Source organism: Taudactylus pleione, unplaced genomic scaffold (genome assembly GCF_031769625.1).
Source record: "Taudactylus pleione unplaced genomic scaffold, aTauple2 ptg000447l, whole genome shotgun sequence".
Lineage (NCBI taxonomy): Eukaryota > Metazoa > Chordata > Amphibia > Anura > Myobatrachidae > Taudactylus > Taudactylus pleione.
In genome coordinates, this window is record NW_028284849.1 from 648,731 (window position 1) to 667,096 (window position 18,366).

General features: G+C 50.2%; 1 protein-coding gene across 2 annotated transcripts in view; it reads left to right on the forward strand.

Moving 5' to 3' along the window:
- Positions 1 to 11,744, forward strand: part of LOC148505590 (thyrotropin-releasing hormone receptor-like) — an 84,365-nt gene extending 72,621 nt beyond the window's left edge. For both annotated transcript variants that reach the window (XM_088447972.1, XM_088447973.1), the window contains exon 4: positions 10,655 to 11,744. In XM_088447972.1, the coding sequence (XP_088304098.1) occupies positions 10,655 to 11,059 (405 nt within the window). In that variant the 3' untranslated portion in view covers positions 11,060 to 11,744. The remainder of the gene's footprint in view (positions 1 to 10,654) is intronic.
- Positions 11,745 to 18,366: the final 6,622 nt, after the last annotated feature.

The following is an 18,366-nucleotide window of genomic DNA, read 5'->3' on the forward strand; positions in this document are numbered from 1 at the left end:
GCAATTTGGAGGCCCCTGTACAAACTGGCTCTATTTTACCTGAGTTGCCCCCCCTCCAGTGTGTACTCCGAAAGAGTGTTTAGTGCAGCCGGGAACCTTGTCAGCGAAAGGCGTAGGAGGTTGCTTCCACAGAATGTGGAGAAGATGATGTTCATCAAAATGAATTATCAGCTCTTCCAGGGAGACCAGCCTCCAGAAGGTACAGAGGGACCTGTGGTGGTGGATTCAAGTGGGGACGAGTTAATACTTTGTGAGGATGAGGATGTACGCACTGAAGAGGGTGAGGAATCGGTGGATGAGGAGGATGAGGATGACATCTTGCCTCCATAGAGCCAGTTTGTGCAGGGACACATTAATTGCCAGCTTGTTTTGTGGGGGCCCAAACGAACCAATCATTTCAGCCACAGTTGTGTGGCAGACCCTGGCGCTGAAATGATTGGTTTGTTAAAGTGTGCATGTCCTGTTTATACAACATAAGGGTGGGTGGGAGGGCCCAAGGACAATTCCATCTTGCACCTCTTTTTTTTCTTTGCATTATGTACAGTTTGGGGCCTAGTTTTTCAAACTGCCATCCTGTCTGCCACTGCAGTTTCACGCCTAGATGGGTCACGTGTTTGTGCCGCCCACTCGTGTCGCTTAGCATAGTCATCCAGCTACCTCGGTGCAACGTTTTGGACATAAAAACACTATTGTGAGGTGTGAGGTGTTCAGAATAGACTGGAAATGAGTGGAAATTAAGGTTATTGAGGTTAATAATAGCATAGGAGCAGAAAAACCTACAAATTCTGTGATTTTAGCTGTTTTTATGCTTTTTTAAAAAAAAATACAGATCCAAAACACAAAACCCAGAACCCAAAACACGGAAGGGTGGTTTTGGCAAAACCAATCCAGATCCAAAACACGAAGAAAGATCCAGATCCAAAACCAAAACACAAAACACGAAAAGTGGCCGGTGCACACCCCTACTTTATACCATGAGAAATAACAACGCCTGTAGGCAGAACTATCCAGGTCTGTTGTGTGCACCAAGATAGATATTTTTTATTAATTGCCAGAACGGGGGGGGGGGGAGAACATCAGGACATCAAAGGAGGTTCAGCTACGGTATCTCTGCCAGATAGATAAAAACAAAATCTGCCTGAATGGAAATAGATTAGTAATGAGATTGCGTAACTGATTGTGGTTAGACGGCGGTTAGTCTTTTGATTGTAGGATTGTAGGAAATCCCTACAGTTAAGCTGCCCATCCACTAGGCGATTTTACCTAGCGATGGAGCGATAACGACGGTCGTTATCGATCCATCACTTGGTAATCGCCAGCAAATCGGGCAGTAAAAGGTTAAAAACGACCAGCGATGCGCGCGCCTGCTGTTCGTTTTTAACATCAATCATCGCCCGAACATGACGGTCAACCTGACGACCGCCGTCAGGTTGCCATGTTCTGGGAAGATTGATCTGCATAAACTGAACGTGTGAATGTTCAGTGCATGCACTTCACCCTGCGGCAGACGACGGCGTCGTAATCGTTGCCGTCGTCCGCCGCATCGTTAAATGGACATCGTTAAATTTAGCGACATCTCAGATGTTTTCACACTGCGCACTGAAAACAAAGAACGAATGAAAGTGATAAGAAGAATATGCAAGATATTATATATATTATAAGAAGTGTAGAAAAATCACCACAGAAACCGGCAAATTCACATGATTTCAGAAACGAAAGCGGATTTCCCCCTGTGCTCAAAGTGGCAGCGCCCCCCATCCACCCGCTAGTGAACGCAGTCGCGTCATCCTCAGCACAGATTTGCACCAATTTGATTTATATAACGTTAATCTCCCATAGTTGTTTTAAATTGCATCTGCAGGCCCTGACGCTGCCCCAGTTTGCTAAAGAAAAGCGCAAAGCTCCGTAGGCAGATGGAATTGCGCGCATCCAGGGCCGATATCATCATTGGGCAGCTGCCCAGGGCGCCGGGATCTGCCTATTACAAAATAACATGGCCTTAATACCAGTGACAGATGTGGAACTTATAAGACTCTGGGCCTGATTCAGACCCGCTCGTGAGTGCATAGCGCTCGCAAGCGGGTCGATGGTTGGGCAGTGCACATGCGCGGCGTGCGGGGCTCGCTACAAGACGGGGCAGCTGTCGATGTTGATCGACAGCTCGCCCCGTTTTGTAGGTGGGGAGGGGGTAGCTGCAGAAATGGAGGCGTTCCCGAAGGAACGCCTGCCGTTTGTGGGCGGCCCTACTGGCATCACACGTGATATCAGTAGCAGGAAGTTCACTGGGGCTAGCGGTGGACGAGACCCTGCCACAAGGGTCTCGTCGCAAGTCTGATGGTCACGATAATCGCGACCATCGCCAGGCCGCCCGCAGAAGCGAGCGGCCTGGAGGGGGATTTTTTTTTTTTAAATCCGCCCTGATTCAGAGCGAGCGCTCGCAAATAGCGAGCGCCTCTGAATCAGGACCTCTCTGCCTCCGCACTTTCACCTGAGGGGCTGGCAATTGGGAATTATTGGTGGTTGGGGGCAGTAAACTGAAGTTGCCTAAGGTCACGATTAAACCTTGTGCCGGCTCTTCATACATCTCTGAATCAGGCCCTACATTTATTTTTTATTTTTTAACACTTTACATTTTATAGAGAATTTCCTTATATCCATGTTCATTACATATTATTACTATTAGCTACTATTATTTGTGATTCCCAGACGTACACGACTGATATATATATATTGCAGCAAAGCTCCGGTGACATCTTGTGACAAACGTCAGATTAGTTGAGCTGCGAGTAGAGTTCAACTTAATTGCAAGAAAAAAAAAACGTCCCCCGTCTCGTGCGCTTCACTGCAATAAACTCGCTCTGAATCAGGGCGTATCCACCCACAGCTTGTGCGAGCGGCCTGGAGTCCGTCGCGATTATCACGACCATCGGACTTGCGAAGAGACCCTGTGGTAGGGTCTGGGCTCCCGCAAGCTTGAGTGGACTTTCCTGCTCTAATAGAGCAGGAAGTCCACTACTGACATCACTAGTGATGTCAGTAGGGCCGCCCACAAACGCCAAGCGTTCCTAAGGGAACGCCTGCGTTTGTGCAGCCACCCCCCCTCCCCGCCTACAAAACGGGGCGAGCTGCCACTCACCATCGACAGCCGCCCCGTCTTGTAGCGAGACCCGTAGTGACTAAGCTGCAGTCACTGGACGGGTCTTGCGCATGCGCACGCCGGAGGCGGTGCATGCGCAGTGGAGGACCGGCGACCCGCTTGCGAGCGCTGTGCGCTTGCGAGGGGGTCTGAATCAGGCCGTTAATCTCTTATACTGAGAGGGGATAACTTGTGACTTTCAGCTGCACATAAACCCAGTAATGGCTGAGGTGTGTCGTAGGTGTGTGATCATCATACATAACCAAAACTTATCTCAAATAAACACTCGAGAGACAGAAATGGAATTATAAAGGTCAGCTATTTATATGAAGAATTTTATTTTAATTATAAAATATTGTATGGTGACTAGAAAGGACGGCCCGCTACACAGAGCAGCCCAACAATGCCACCCAAACAACCAATCACTGCATTGCGGGCGGTATCCGCCCAGTGGATGCAAAAAGCAATCACTAGGTACTAAGTGCTCGATTCAGACCCGCTCGCTAGATGCGTATGCAAATTACGGCAAGGCAAGCGATCGCACACCAAGGCATTAGCACGCCCACTGTGTCTTTGCGAGCGATCACTATGTGTACTGTGTGCAGACGCCCACCAGCCTGACTTAAGATGCCCACTCGCGCACGTTAGCTCCAGGACGTGTATACAACCATTGGTACATCGACTACCATCGGAAGCGCTCGCAGTGCTTGTGGCTGACCATACCCTGCCGCAAGCAGTGCGAGTGCTTCAGTGTGAAATACAATCAAGTGATGTGTACCATGACGCTGCCTCCTAATTATGCACGCCTCTGAAACGCCGTTGAGATGCTCAGGCACGCCTGCGTTTGCACCTCCACTCCCCCGTTTTTTTCAGACCGACCCCTGTCGCCACCCACAAACGGCTCGTCCTGTCACTCACTCAGCTGGGCAGTCTGTGCGCAGCGGCCGAATGCTTCCCGATCACTCGGACTGGTTCGCGCGCACATCGATGCATACGCATGCTCAGAATGCAAAAATCGGCTGGCTGCTTGCGAGCGCTTCCTAGCGAGCGAGTCTGAATCGGGCCCTAAGCACAAACATTCAATAACCCATCCGGAGATGGCCATACTGCCCCCGTAAAGGTGGTACAGTACTTTTCCACAATTGAGTGCACCCAATATACCAACTGCACCCGGGCTGATGATAAGCCGTACTTTCACGCCCAAAACAATAGCTAACAACAAACAAGCACTAGGGAAGGGCAGGTGGGTACGTTTTCTTCAGGAAAGAAGAGGCCTAAAGCCTGCAACCCAAAACTTAAATAAACTCTGCAAAAACCACACCCCTAACTGTGTAATAGGTTAACTGACGGCATGTGATCATCACCCAGGCCAGCCCCCAGCCTTCTGGTTCAAGCCACTCCTGGCTCATCCAAGCCCTCTGTTATTCTTATATGAAATATCTGTGTTTTCACTGAGACGGGGGCAGCAAGGGCCAGTACTTGCAGACATTAGGGGCATGATTTACAACCGATGGCAACCGCGATTACGCACACAATCGGCCGATTGTTGGGTTCTGCGCATGCGTATGCATTGCAGTGTGCTAACACTCTACTGCAATCGGTACTGCGAGCAGTGACTACACAGACCCATCGCAGAGTGATTGACAGGAAGTACCGTTTGGGGGTGGTGATGGGGGTTGGTTGGTGAAACGCAGGCGTGTCAGTGAGTTTGAACGACGTTGCAGGGGCGTGCATAAATTAGCCACTGCGATTCCATACGCAGCCTGAGGTCTGGTAGCGTGCGATGAAGTTAGCAAGGTCAGTGTGCGTGAGGCTGCGATGGTACTCGATGTTACCGATGGTTTCTCAGTCTTGCTAAGTATTACTGATTTGTGTAAGGTAAGGGGGGCGTCCTTATGTACAGTAGTACTATAGGTCACATTTGCTTTAGCAGTTGTCAGTATAGCATCAGTTTCTATACTTTGTCTCCTCTCTCATTGTTACTGGCAATCACAGTGCTCGGTGTCACAGTGCTCGGTGTCACAGTGCTGCGGCAGTCACAGTGCTCGGTGTCACAGTGCTCGGTGTCACAGTGCTGCGGCAGTCACAGTGCTCGGTGTCACAGTGCTCGGTGTCACAGTGCTGCAGCAGTCACAGTGCTCAGTGTCACAGTGCTCGGTGTCACAGTGCTGCGGCAGTCACAGTGCTGCGGCAGTCACAGTGCTCGGTGTCACAGTGCTGCGGCAATCACAGTGCTCGGTGTCACAGTGCTGTGGCAGTCACAGTGCTCGGTGTCACAGTGCTGCGGCAGTCACAGTGCTCGGTGTCACAATGCTGCGGCAGTCACAGTGCTCGGTGTCACAGTGCTGCGGCAATCACAGTGCTCGGTGTCACAGTGCTGCGGCAGTCACAGTGCTGCGGCAATCACAGTGCTCGGTGTCAGTGCTGCGGCAGTCACAGTGCTCAGTGTCACAGTGCTGCGGCAGTCACAGTGCTCAGTGTCACAGTGCTCGGTGTCACAGTGCTGCGGCAGTCACAGTGCTCGGTGTCACAGTGCTGCGGCAGTCACAGTGCTCGGTGTCACAGTGCTGCGGCAATCACAGTGCTCGGTGTCACAGTGCTGCGGCAGTCACAGTGCTCGGTGTCACAGTGCTGCGGCAGTCACAGTGCTCGGTGTCACAGTGCTGCGGCAGTCACAGTGCTCGGTGTCACAGTGCTCGGTATCACAGTGCTGCGGCAGTCACATGCTCGGTGTCACAGTGCTGCGGCAGTCACAGTGCTCGGTGTCACAGTTGCAGCGGCAGTCACAGTGCTCGGTGTCACAGTGCTGCGGCAATCACAGTGTTCGGTGTCACAGTGCTGCGGCAGTCACAGTGCTCGGTGTCACAGTGCTGCGGCAGTCACAGTGCTCGGTGTCACAGTGCTCGGTGTCACAGTGCTGCGGCAGTCACAGTGCTCGGTGTCACAGTGCTGCGGCAGTCACAGTGCTCGGTGTCACAGTGCTGCGGCAGTCACAGTGCTCGGTGTCACAGTGCTGCCGCAGTCACAGTGCTCGGTGTCACAGTGCTGCGGCAATCACAGTGCTCGGTGTCACAGTGCTGCGGCAGTCACAGTGCTCGGTGTCACAGTGCTGCGGCAGTCACAGTGCTCGGTGTCACAGTGCTGCGGCAGTCACAGTGCTCGGTGTCACAGTGCTCAGTGTCACAGTGCTGCGGCAGTCACAGTGCTCGGTGTCACAGTGCTGCGGCAGTCACAGTGCTCGGTGTCACAGTGCTGCGGCAATCACAGTGCTCAGTGTCACAGTGCTGCGGCAGTCACAGTGCTCGGTGTCACAGTGCTGCGGCAATCACAGTGCTCGGTGTCACAGTGCTGCGGCAGTCACAGTGCTCGGTGTCACAGTGCTGCGGCAGTCACAGTGCTCGGTGTCACAGTGCTGCGGCAGTCACAGTGCTCGGTGTCACAGTGCTGCGGCAATCACAGTGCTCGGTGTCACAGTGCTCGGTGTCACAGTGCTGCGGCAGTCACAGTGCTCGGTGTCACAGTGCTCAGTGTCACAGTGCTGCGGCCGTCACAGTGCTCGGTGTCACAGTGCTCGGTGTCACAGTGCTGCGGCAGTCACAGTGCTCGGTGTCACAGTGTTCGGTGTCACAGTGCTCGATGTCACAGTGCTGCGGCAGTCACAGTGCTCGGTGTCACAGTGCTCGGTGTCACAGTGCTCAGTGTCACAGTGCTGCGGCAGTCACAGTGCTCGGTGTCACAGTGCTCGGTGTCACAGTGCTGCGGCAGTCACAGTGCTCGGTGTCACAGTGCTACGGCAGTCACAGTGCTCGGTGTCACAGTGCTCGGTGTCACAGTGCTGCAGCAATCACAGTGCTCTGTGTCACAGTTGAAGCGGCAGTCACAGTGCTCGGTGTCACAGTGCTCGGTGTCACAGTGCTGCGGCAGTCACAGTGCTCGGTGTCACAGTGCTCGGTGTCACAGTGCTCGGTGTCACAGTGCTGCGGCAGTCACATGCTCGGTGTCACAGTTGCAGCGGCAGTCACAGTGCTCGGTGTCACAGTTGCAGCGGCAGTCACAGTGCTGCGGCAATCACAGTGCTCGGTGTCACAGTGCTGCGGCAGTCACAGTGCTCGGTGTCACAGTGCTGCGGCAGTCACAGTGCTCAGTGTCACAGTGCTGCGGCAGTCACAGTGCTCGGTGTCACAGTGCTCGGTGTCACAGTGCTGCGCAGTCACAGTGCTCGGTGTCACAGTGCTGCGGCAGTCACAGTGCTCGGTGTCACAGTGCTTTGGCAGTCACAGTGCTGCAGCAGTCACAGTGCTCGGTGTCACAGTGCTCGGTGTCACAGTGCTGCGGCAGTCACAGTGCTCGGTGTCACAGTGCTGCGGCAGTCACAGTGCTCGGTGTCACAGTGCTCGGTGTCACAGTGCTGCGGCAGTCACAGTGCTCGGTGTCACAGTGCTGCGGCAGTCACAGTGCTCGGTGTCACAGTGCTGCGGCAGTCACAGTGCTCGGTATCACAGTGCTCGGTGTCACAGTGCTGCGGCAGTCACAGTGCTCGGTGTCACAGTGCTGCGGCAGTCACAGTGCTCGGTGTCACAGTGCTGCGGCAGTCACAGTGCTCGGTGTCACAGTGCTCGGTGTCACAGTGCTGCGGCAGTCACAGTGCTCGGTGTCACAGTGCTGCGGCAGTCACAGTGCTCGGTGTCACAGTGCTGCGGCAGTCACAGTGCTCGGTATCACAGTGCTCGGTGTCACAGTGCTGCGGCAGTCACAGTGCTCGGTGTCACAGTGCTCGGTGTCACAGTGCTGCGGCAGTCACAGTGCTCGGTGTCACAGTGCTGCGGTGTCACAGTGCTGCGGCAGTCACAGTGCTCGGTGTCACAGTGCTGCGGCAGTCACAGTGCTCAGTGTCACAGTTGCAGCCGCCTTTATAATTGAATGAAGTTCTGGTGCTTTGTAGTAAGAGAGAAGTAGGAAGAACAGAGAGATTCCGCTGGGCTTGATCCCAGTTTGTATTTCAGATGAAGGACAGAAATGTATACAGCGCACATCAAACACAATACGTGGCTCAGAGAGCTGGGGAGACCCCACTGACCAGCGATATAGGCGCTGCGTGATGTATACCATTGATTCTCCACTCTATATAATTACTGCGGAGCTGGGCACCCCGCTGAGATAACAGCTTAAGGTTTACCTCTGCTCTGGTAGTGATAAATCACACAGGACCCCCTCACGTCCGATCGCCCCCGCTTTGCAGATAGTTATACAGTATATTGGTGATATATATATATATATATACATCTATGTGGAGCTTGTTTTGGATCTGGGTAATACATGGTGGATGTGTCAGATCTGACTACACTAATGCCCCCCCCCCCTGCATTGTGACTCATTTGTAGCAGGCGTGGACTTGGCGAGCGATGCGTCACTGCTCTCAATCATCTAAAATTGCCGCAGGATTTATCGCTTTTCTACTGTATATCCTTAATACTATGGCCTTGGGAAATAATACAGTGACAAGTAAAGTGCGGGTGTTAGAGTTATCCCATATGTGTAGAAAGTTTAAAAGAACAGCAAGATGAAGGACAGGAACATCCGACACAACATTCCTATTGTCAGTTTTACAGTTATCGTGCTAAATTATTCACAATGTATCATTCCCATCATCCACATATACCATCCACACATCCACGTATTATACCATACACACCATCCACGTATACAATCCACACATCCACGTATACCATACACACCATCCACGTATACAATCTACACATCCACGTATTATACCATACACACCTTCCATGTATACCATACACACCATCCACATATACCATCCACACATCCACGTATTATACCATACACACCTTCCATGTATACCATACACACCATCCACATATACCATCCACACATCCACGTATTATACCATACACACCTTCCATGTATACCATACACACCATCCACGTATACAATCCACACATCCACGTATTATAGCATACACACCTTCCATGTACACCATACACACCGTCCATGCATAACATACACACCGCCAATGTATACCATACACACCGTCCATTTACACCATCCACACCATCCATGTATACCATCCACACCCTCTATGTATACCATCCACACCGTCCATGTACACCATACACACCGTCCATGTACACCATCCACACCGTCCATGTACACCATACACACCGTCCATGTACACCATACACACCGTCCATGTACACCATACACACCCTCCATGTATACCATACACACCCTCCATGTACACCATACACACCCTCCATGTACACCATACACACCATCCATGTACACCATCCACACCGTCCATGTACACCTTACACACCGTCCATGTACACCATACACACCGTCCATGTACACCATACACACCATCCATGTACACCATCCACACCGTCCATGTACACCATACACACCGTCCATGTATACCATACACACCCTCCATGTACACCATACACACCGTCCATGTACACCATCCACACCGTCCATGTACACCATACACACCGTCCATGTACACCATACACACCGTCCATGTACACCATACACACCGTCCATGTACACCATACACACCGTCCATGTACACCATACACACCGTCCATGTACACCATACACACCGTCCATGTATACCATACACACCCTCCATGTACACCATACACACCGTCCATGTACACCATCCACACCGTCCATGTACACCATACACACCGTCCATGTATACCATACACACCCTCCATGTACACCATACACACCGTCCATGTATACCATACACACCCTCCATGTACACCATACACACCGTCCATGTACACCTTACACACCGTCCATGTACACCATACACACCGTCCATGTACACCATACACACCGTCCATGTATACCATACACACCCTCCATGTACACCATATTCACCATCCATGTACTCCATACACACCGTCCATGTATACCATATACACTGTCCATGTACTCCATACACACCGTCCATGTATACCATACACACCGTCCATGTACACCATACACACCCTCCATGTACACCATACACACCCTCCATGTACACCATCCACACCGTCCATGTACACCATCCACACCGTCCATGTACGCCATACACACCGTCCATGTACTCCATACACACCGTCCATGTATACCATCCACACCGTTCATGTACACCATACACACCGTCCATGTACACCATACACACCCTCCATGTACACCATACACACCCTCCATGTACACCATACACACCCTCCATGTACACCATACACATCCTCCATGTACACCATACACACCCTCCATGTACACCATACACACCCTCCATGTACACCTTACACACCGTCCATGTACACCATACACACCGTCCATGTATACCATACACACCGTCCATGTACTCCATACACCGTCCATCGTCCGTTCATCACAGTACTGGGGTGAGTGTGACTCCTTCCAGAATTATCCATTTACTATTAATGCCAAAATAGCTAACATTTTTTCCTTGCATCTGATTGGTCTCTCTCTGCCTTACAGGTCACCAAGATGTTGGCGGTGGTGGTGGTACTGTTTGCCCTCCTCTGGATGCCCTACCGAACCTTAGTCCTAGTGAACTCATTCGTGGGAAATCCTTACTTAGACCCTTGGTTTATCCTCTTCTGCCGCGTCTGTGTCTATGCCAACAGTGCAATTAATCCCGTCATCTACAACGTCATGTCTCAGAAGTTCCGCACTGCCTTTAAGAGGTTGTGCAAGTGTGGCCAGGTGGAGAGCCAGAGAAGAAGCATGTACCTGACCACCAGTAACTACAGCATGGTGAGGGATTCTGCTAACATCAGAGGCGAGAAGAAAGACAAGCCAGCACCGGACAATCCTGCCGCAGTACCTGAGCACACCGACAAGGCCGGGGTGGAAGGGGAGTTGTATTATAGTGTGGTTTAATTTATTTTGTACCCTACCTTAAGGTCTATGTATCTAGCAGTGGTGCCGGTATACGGCAGGGCCAGCAATGACTACACGACTACATTCTCATTGTCATGAACATACCACGGATGTTGTGGTTCTGAACTAGGCTCAGACCTCTTTACCATGATTTATAGATCACCAGGAATCCTGGCATCGGCACATGTCAGCTGGAAGACCAGGGGTGTAAAATTAGTTTGCATTAGAGACACCGTTCTTGATCCCCCAAAGTCCTCAGGACACATGCACTTGAATTTGAATTCATAATGTTGTAAGTGACCATGATGAAGGACCTGCCTTGACCATACGCCTACCACAATGTAATGGAGACCCATTTGTATGGATGGTGAGATCTTGCCAGCGACCCAATCTAACGCTTAGTCCTGCCTTTTAACCCCTCACTGTGTCCATCCAGTGGTCCCAGAGCAGACCGTGATAGACGTTCGTGTTATATGACAAAGTCGGTGCACAGAGCAGACAATTATATTTGTGAATAATGGAAATACATAGCGTAATTTATTTATTTATTGTCATGCATCCATACAGCAGAATTATTCATCCAACGTTCCTGAAATCTGTAATTTTACAACTTTACATCCGGGTCATGGAAGTATTTTAACGCTTCTACCGTCCAAAAGAACAAAAAGGCATTCGTTGTGTTATATTGTGCAAAAAAAACATAAATAAAACACCATCCTGCCACTAAAGTCTTATTGTGTTATGAGTGTGTAATATCGGCCAACAGAAAAATATAATCATACCCTGTGTATTATCTTCTGAATATTTGCAATAGTTTTTGCAATAGTTTGAAGTGTATCTGTCAGGTTTGCAGCTCCTACAGAGTTTGTTCTCCCCGCACGTGGATCAGGTACAAAATGATTTAAAAAAATGTTCTGCCCATAGCAGTCCTCGGTCTGAGTTAGTCGCAAGGTGCATTACACTAGGGCAGGCCTGGCCAACCTGTGGCTCTCCAGCTGTTGTGAAACTACAAGTCCCAGCATGCCTTGCCACAGTTTTGCTATTAGGGAATGCTAAAACTCTGGCAAGGCATCCTGGGACTTGTAGTTTCACAACAGCTGGAGAGCCACAGGTTGGCCAGGCCTGCACTAGGGGGTAAATTTACTAAGGTGGGAGTTTTTAGAAATGGAGATGTTGCCCATAGGGACCAATCAGATCCTACTTAACATTTAACTAGCACCTTCTAGAAGATAATAGCTAGAATCTGATTGGTTGCTATGGGCAACATCTCCACTTGTAAAGACTCTCACTTTAGTAAATGTACCCTAGGAGCTGCAGCAATGCGCTGTCCCATCCCTCGCTGCTGAGCTGCGTGCATTCAGAGGAGAGATTCGGGGACTGATTCTGAGTAGGAGTCGGACACATCTAAGCGGCGCACCACAGCCGATATCTCTATGGCCCCGACTTGGTGCAGGAGATCCGCCTGACAGTGGACGGACCTCTGCATATACTAACCTCTGAATCGCCCGCATCTCTGTCTTCACGCCCCTTGGAACACTTATTCTATGTGTGAACACCCGTTGCCACCCAGTAGCACCCGTGCAGCCATATGTGAGAAGCAAACGAGATGAAGCCTTCTCAGAGTCGCTTGTAATTGCTTTAAGTTGCCCCATCGGGCCGCGATGCATGAGCACTTTAGTAAAATTCACACGATCCGTCCACGCTTGGAACAGAGGGTCCCATTTAAGAACGAGCGTAAATACCAGCGGCACTTTTGTTTTAGTATCACTGCGATACAAACGAAAATGCCACTGGTATTTACCAATACTTACCCCTCCAGTGAGGTCCAGCGAAGTCCTCCACATCGGCGGGGTCTTACGCTCACCAGCTGGCAGCCCAACGCTGCCGGCGACGGGGTTTTGTGTAATGCGCATGCGCGACGGTCCGTCTGCGCATCTGCATGACACGGAACCCGGCAGTGCCTGGAAGGCTTCGCTGAAGCCGTAAAGGCAGCGCCGGCCAGGTCTCCATTGACGACAATGGAGTGCGTATCGCTCTCACCATCTTAAAGATGGCGAGAGCGATGCTTGAAAACAGCGGTAATCTTAGATTACAGCTGTTTGATAAATCCAGAAAGGGTGGCATAACGCCATTAGCGAGCACTAAAGGGGTTATGCTTCACTGTTAAATATGGGCCTGTGTGTAACTCTGAATCAGGCCTAAGAACAGAGGGACAGAGCTGGACGCTCTGAAAGAGAGTTTCCTCTGAATCAGGGCGTTTTTATTTGTGCGGCCTCCTGGCCGCTCGCATAGCTGTGGGTGACCACCCACAGCTATAGCGAGTGGCCAGGTTGATGGTCGCGATGGTCAAGACCATCGCGACCATCGGGCTTGCGACGAGACGCTTGTGGTAGTGTCTCGTGGCCGCAAGCCCCAGAGGGCTTTCGGCTCTAGCAGATCCGGAAGCTCTCCCACTGACATCACTGGTGATGTCAGTGGGGCCGTCCCCAAACGGCAAGCGTTCCGTTGAGAACGCCTCCATTTGGCCGGCCACCCCCCTCCCCCGGCCCGCCCACCAAACGGGGCGAGCTGTCACTCAACATCGACAGCTCGCCCCCTTTGGTGCGAGACCCGGCACGACGGATTGCCCGTCGCTAGCCGGGTCTCGCGCATGCGCACGACGGAGCCGGCTCCGTCGTGCGCATGTGCTGTGGGCTGCCATCGACCCGGTTGCGAGTGCTCAGCGCTCGAGACCGGGTCTGAATCAGGCCCTGTGTTTCCCAAACTCAGCCCTCAAGGCACCCTAACAGTCCAGGTTTTAAGGATATCCATGCTTGTCTGAGGTACTATTTCAGTAATCTGTGCTTAAGCATGGTTTTCCTTAATAATACAACAGTGGTATAATGCTTCTGGCGCTAATAAATTAAGTGCGCAAAGACAGAGATTGATACTGTACTTATATTTTTGACCGGCAATGATGACTTAGTTGCAGCAGAGACATGCAATATAAAATAGAGAAAAGAACAACACAATGGGGCAGTATTGCTATAAAAGGGTAATTCCTTATTTATTTGATAAAAATATTAAAACAATCATCTTAGAAGCAAAGGTCTGGATCGGGGTCTTGTTCCACAGCATGCAGTAGCCTGCGGACCCCGATCCAGAGGCACCTTTAACAGTGAGTCACGCCGGGGTGATTCCAGAACCCCCTGCTTGCAAACAACACGCTGTATATTACATCACCCTCCGGTACGGGTCCAGTACCTCCGACACTTTTTATATTTATATTTATATTTTATTCCAAATGTTATACTCCTAAATAGAGCTAATTTTGTAACACTGTTACCTTTGCTTCTAAGCTAATTGTTCTAAGTCATCATTGCCGGTCAAAAATATAAGTACAGTATCAATCTCTGTCTTTGCACTATTAGTTTATTAGCGCCATTGGCACTATACCACTGTTGTATTGTTATATTTTATTGTCTGGGTTATGGGACACCCAGAGGTATAGCGCCCCAAGGCTGCTTGTTTATGTGCGCACCCTTAAATATTTAGCAAGCATTTTTTGTTATGGTTTTCCTTAATACCAACTTTTCGACATTCCTCTAAAATCGATAAGTCCGGAGAGGAGATGCAGGTGGGTGGCGATGGGGGGACGGGGCCAGACTATTCGCATCAATAAGCCCTTGGTAATATGCTGCTTACATGTAGGGGCCGCTCATTGGCTGGGACCCACGTGTACCCAGCCAAAGTAAAGCAGCCTCTGATTGGCTGGTAGGGCCATGGGAATTCCCTAGGAGGCCCGTCAGCTGTCATTCACAAAGTATTGCTGTGTGACAACACGCATAGCAATACTTGTCCGTATAGGATCGTTTTTTTTGGTTTGTTTTGTTGCCAAGTAACGGGATGCCACGGAGAGCAGCGCCAGGATGGAGGTGAGTATCAGATCTTTTTTCAGGTGCACCCATTGAATTCTACATGGGACAAGTGGACGTGAACATCTGGCAGCAGGTAAGTATTTGTGAGTGAGGTAGGTGTGTATTAAAGCTGTACTATATATGGTGTGTGTATTCTGTCTCTTTTTAACTATTTATTTTACAATGGGGTACAGGTGACAGCCGCCTGCTGGCACTTGTAGTTCCACAAGTGCTAAAGGGAAGGCATGCTGGCACCTGGAGTTCCACTGTAAAATACAATAGTTTGGAAATATTTAACACATTATTACCCCCATTCCTACCGCTCCAGGGGTGCAGGGAAGAGCCCCGGGCTTCAGGCCAAGCCTGGGGTGCCCGGAAGATGGGGGACCCCTTTTTTGGGGGGTCCCCACATCCCCTGAGATCCCCAGCTTGGCCTGACCAGCCTGGGGTGCGAATACTTTGGCCATGGAGACCCGGTAATAGGGTCTCCTGGCTGTGGCATTACACCCCAGTCGGTTTGGGTCCGGTGCTAGTTTTAAATATAGGGGGATCCACTATGCATTTTTTTTCCCCTATATTTAAAACCAGGACTGGCCCTGCAGCCACGTGCTGGTACTTAAATTACGTGGAACCCTACACGTTTTGTTCCCCGTAATTTTTGGAACCAGGACTGGCTGACCAATCCGGGGCTGGTTATGCTTTTGGGGGGGGCCCCACGTAAATTTTTTCCTAAAAACTAACCCTTAAAACACACTTTTCATTATAAACGTACACAAAGCACACTGATTTGTGTATGTTTGATTGAATTGCAGCTCGGGAGCTGGTGCATTTGAAACTTTTATTGACTCCCTGATTTGGCTGTAAAAATGGGCGAATATAGCAAAACAAATCATGGTAAATTCCCGATTTAGGCTGAAGTGAATGAAAAGTACTTCAAATTATAGTGGATGGTGTATTCATTTCTAGTGATAAAAGCGTCTGATTTTGCGGCATTTATTCACCCGATTTCACACCCAAAAGATGAAAAAAGTCACCCGAGTTTAATGATAGTACATTCCCGATAAGCAAAAAAGTGATATTTTCACCCGAGATAGCAATCTCGAACCAACACGGACCTTAGTAAATTGACTAAGATTCGTTTTGGTCCCGATTTGTCCCGTTTTAGAACTCGGATAGGATCGATCAAAAACGGACGTTTTTTTACTTTAAAAATTGTGAATTTACCAAGCTCCCGGTTTTGACAGGATGGTTTTGTTTGATGGTGTATTTGATTGATCCTTTCCGTGTTGAAGCCCCGAGTTCCCTGCCCGACTTTCTCTCTCGAACAAGCAGCCTGCACATGTCAGTGAAATATGTGCAGGCTGCTTGTATGTTTTTTTATATGTTAAGGGTTAATTTTTAGGAAAGAATAGACCAAACCGACCGGGGTGTAATCCTACAGCCAGGAGACCCTATTACCGGGTCTCCATGGCCAAAGCATTCTCACCCCAAGCCAGTCAGGCCAAGCCGGGGATCTCAGGGGAGCTGGGGAACCCCCCAAAAAAGGGGTCCCCCATCTCCCAAAATCCCAGGATTGGTCTGAAGTCCGGGGTTCTTCCCCGCACCCCTGAAACGGTGGGTACAGGGGTAATAATGTGTTAAATAGTTGAAAACTATTGTATTTCACAATGGAACTACAGGTGCCAGCATGCCTGCCCTTTGGCACTTGTGGAGCTACAAGTGTCAGCAGGCGTCCGGCACCTGTACCCCCACTGTAACATAAATAGTTAAAAAGAGACAGAACACACACCGTATATAGGCCCTGATTCAGAGCCGGACGCTCTGACCAGAGCGCTCGCTCTGAATCAGGGCCCACCTCCATTAAAATGGAGCGTCCTCCTGGACGCTCGTATAGCTGTGGGTCACCACCCACAGCATATACGAGCGTACAACAAGATGGTCACGATGGTCTTGACCATCGCGACCATCGGACTTGCGAGAGAAACCCTGTGGTCGGGTTTCTCAACCACAAGCCCTGGAGTGATTTTGGCTCTATCAGAGCCAAAATCACTCCCACTGACATCACTAGTGATGTCAGTGGGGCCGGCTTCAGACGGTAGGCGTTCCCATAGGAACGCCTCCGTCTGGCAGGCACGCCCCCGGAACGCTCACCAAAGGGGGCGTGCTGTCAATCAACGTCGACAGCACGCCCCCTTTGGTGCGAGACCCGGAGCGATGGAAAATCCTTCCCTCGCCGGGTCTCGCGCATGCGCACGACGGAGCTCCCTCCGTCGTGCACATGCGCAGTGGGGAACATCGCGAGTGGGTCTGAATGACCCCCATAGTACAGCTTTAATACACACCTACCTCACTCACACATACCTGCTGCTAGATGTTAACATCCACTTGTCCCATGTAGAATCCAATGGGTGCACCTGAAAAAACGATCTGATACTCACCTCCATCCTGGCGCTGCTCTCCGTAGCATCCAGGGGTCTTGGCAACAAAACAAACCGGAAAAAAAACTATCCTATATACGGACAAGTATTGCTATGTGGGTTCTCACACACAGCAATACTTCGCAAATGACAGCTGACGGGCCTCCTTGGGAATTCCCACGGGCTGACAGCCAATCAGAGGCTGATTTACATGTAGCGTCCGCTCATTGACTGGTTACACGTGGGTCCCAGCCAATGAGCGGCTGCTACATGTAGAGCGGCCACTGATTGGCTTCTGAGAATTGCACTGTACAGGTGGATTTCTCTATTGTCATTGCCCTTGGATACAGCGATAGATCTGTTACAAATGATTTATTCAGCTGTAATATGTATCATAGCTAGCGGTGTGTGACCGGTGCCATCACACAGAACAGAGGGCCCCCTTCCCCCACGGCCCTGCCTTCTGGCTAGCAGGGTGCCTGGAAAGGCACAGGGTGCATTTAAGTCCTGTTACGGCTCTGTTTGTGAATACTGTACTGTACATCAGAAGCTGCTGGAGATCTCATGGCAAAGCAACAGTTACACTAAACTCAAGGCCTTAAAACTTGTGACAAAACCATAGTAACTGTATAATGCCCCTCATTTCCAGGCCTTGGCTCTAGTCCTTAGTACAGTACCCAATTAACTGCTAGACGTCCAACCATATTTCATTCAAATGCTTCAGTTGACATTAGGATGTATTACAGATGATTGTTAGTTATTTCTCTACTACCGTACGGCTGCAAAGCACCATTTATACTCTCCCTGAGCTGGGTCCGCTGCACGATGAACACATCATTAGGCCATATTAAATAGGGATCATTGATCATTTAAGAAGAGGGCACATGGCACTTACAGTACATTATTTAGCAATCATATTTACGGCGTGCTCATGCTCACTCCTGCTTTCGTCATGCACATTTTATTGTGGATACATTTTTTATAGGGATCAATG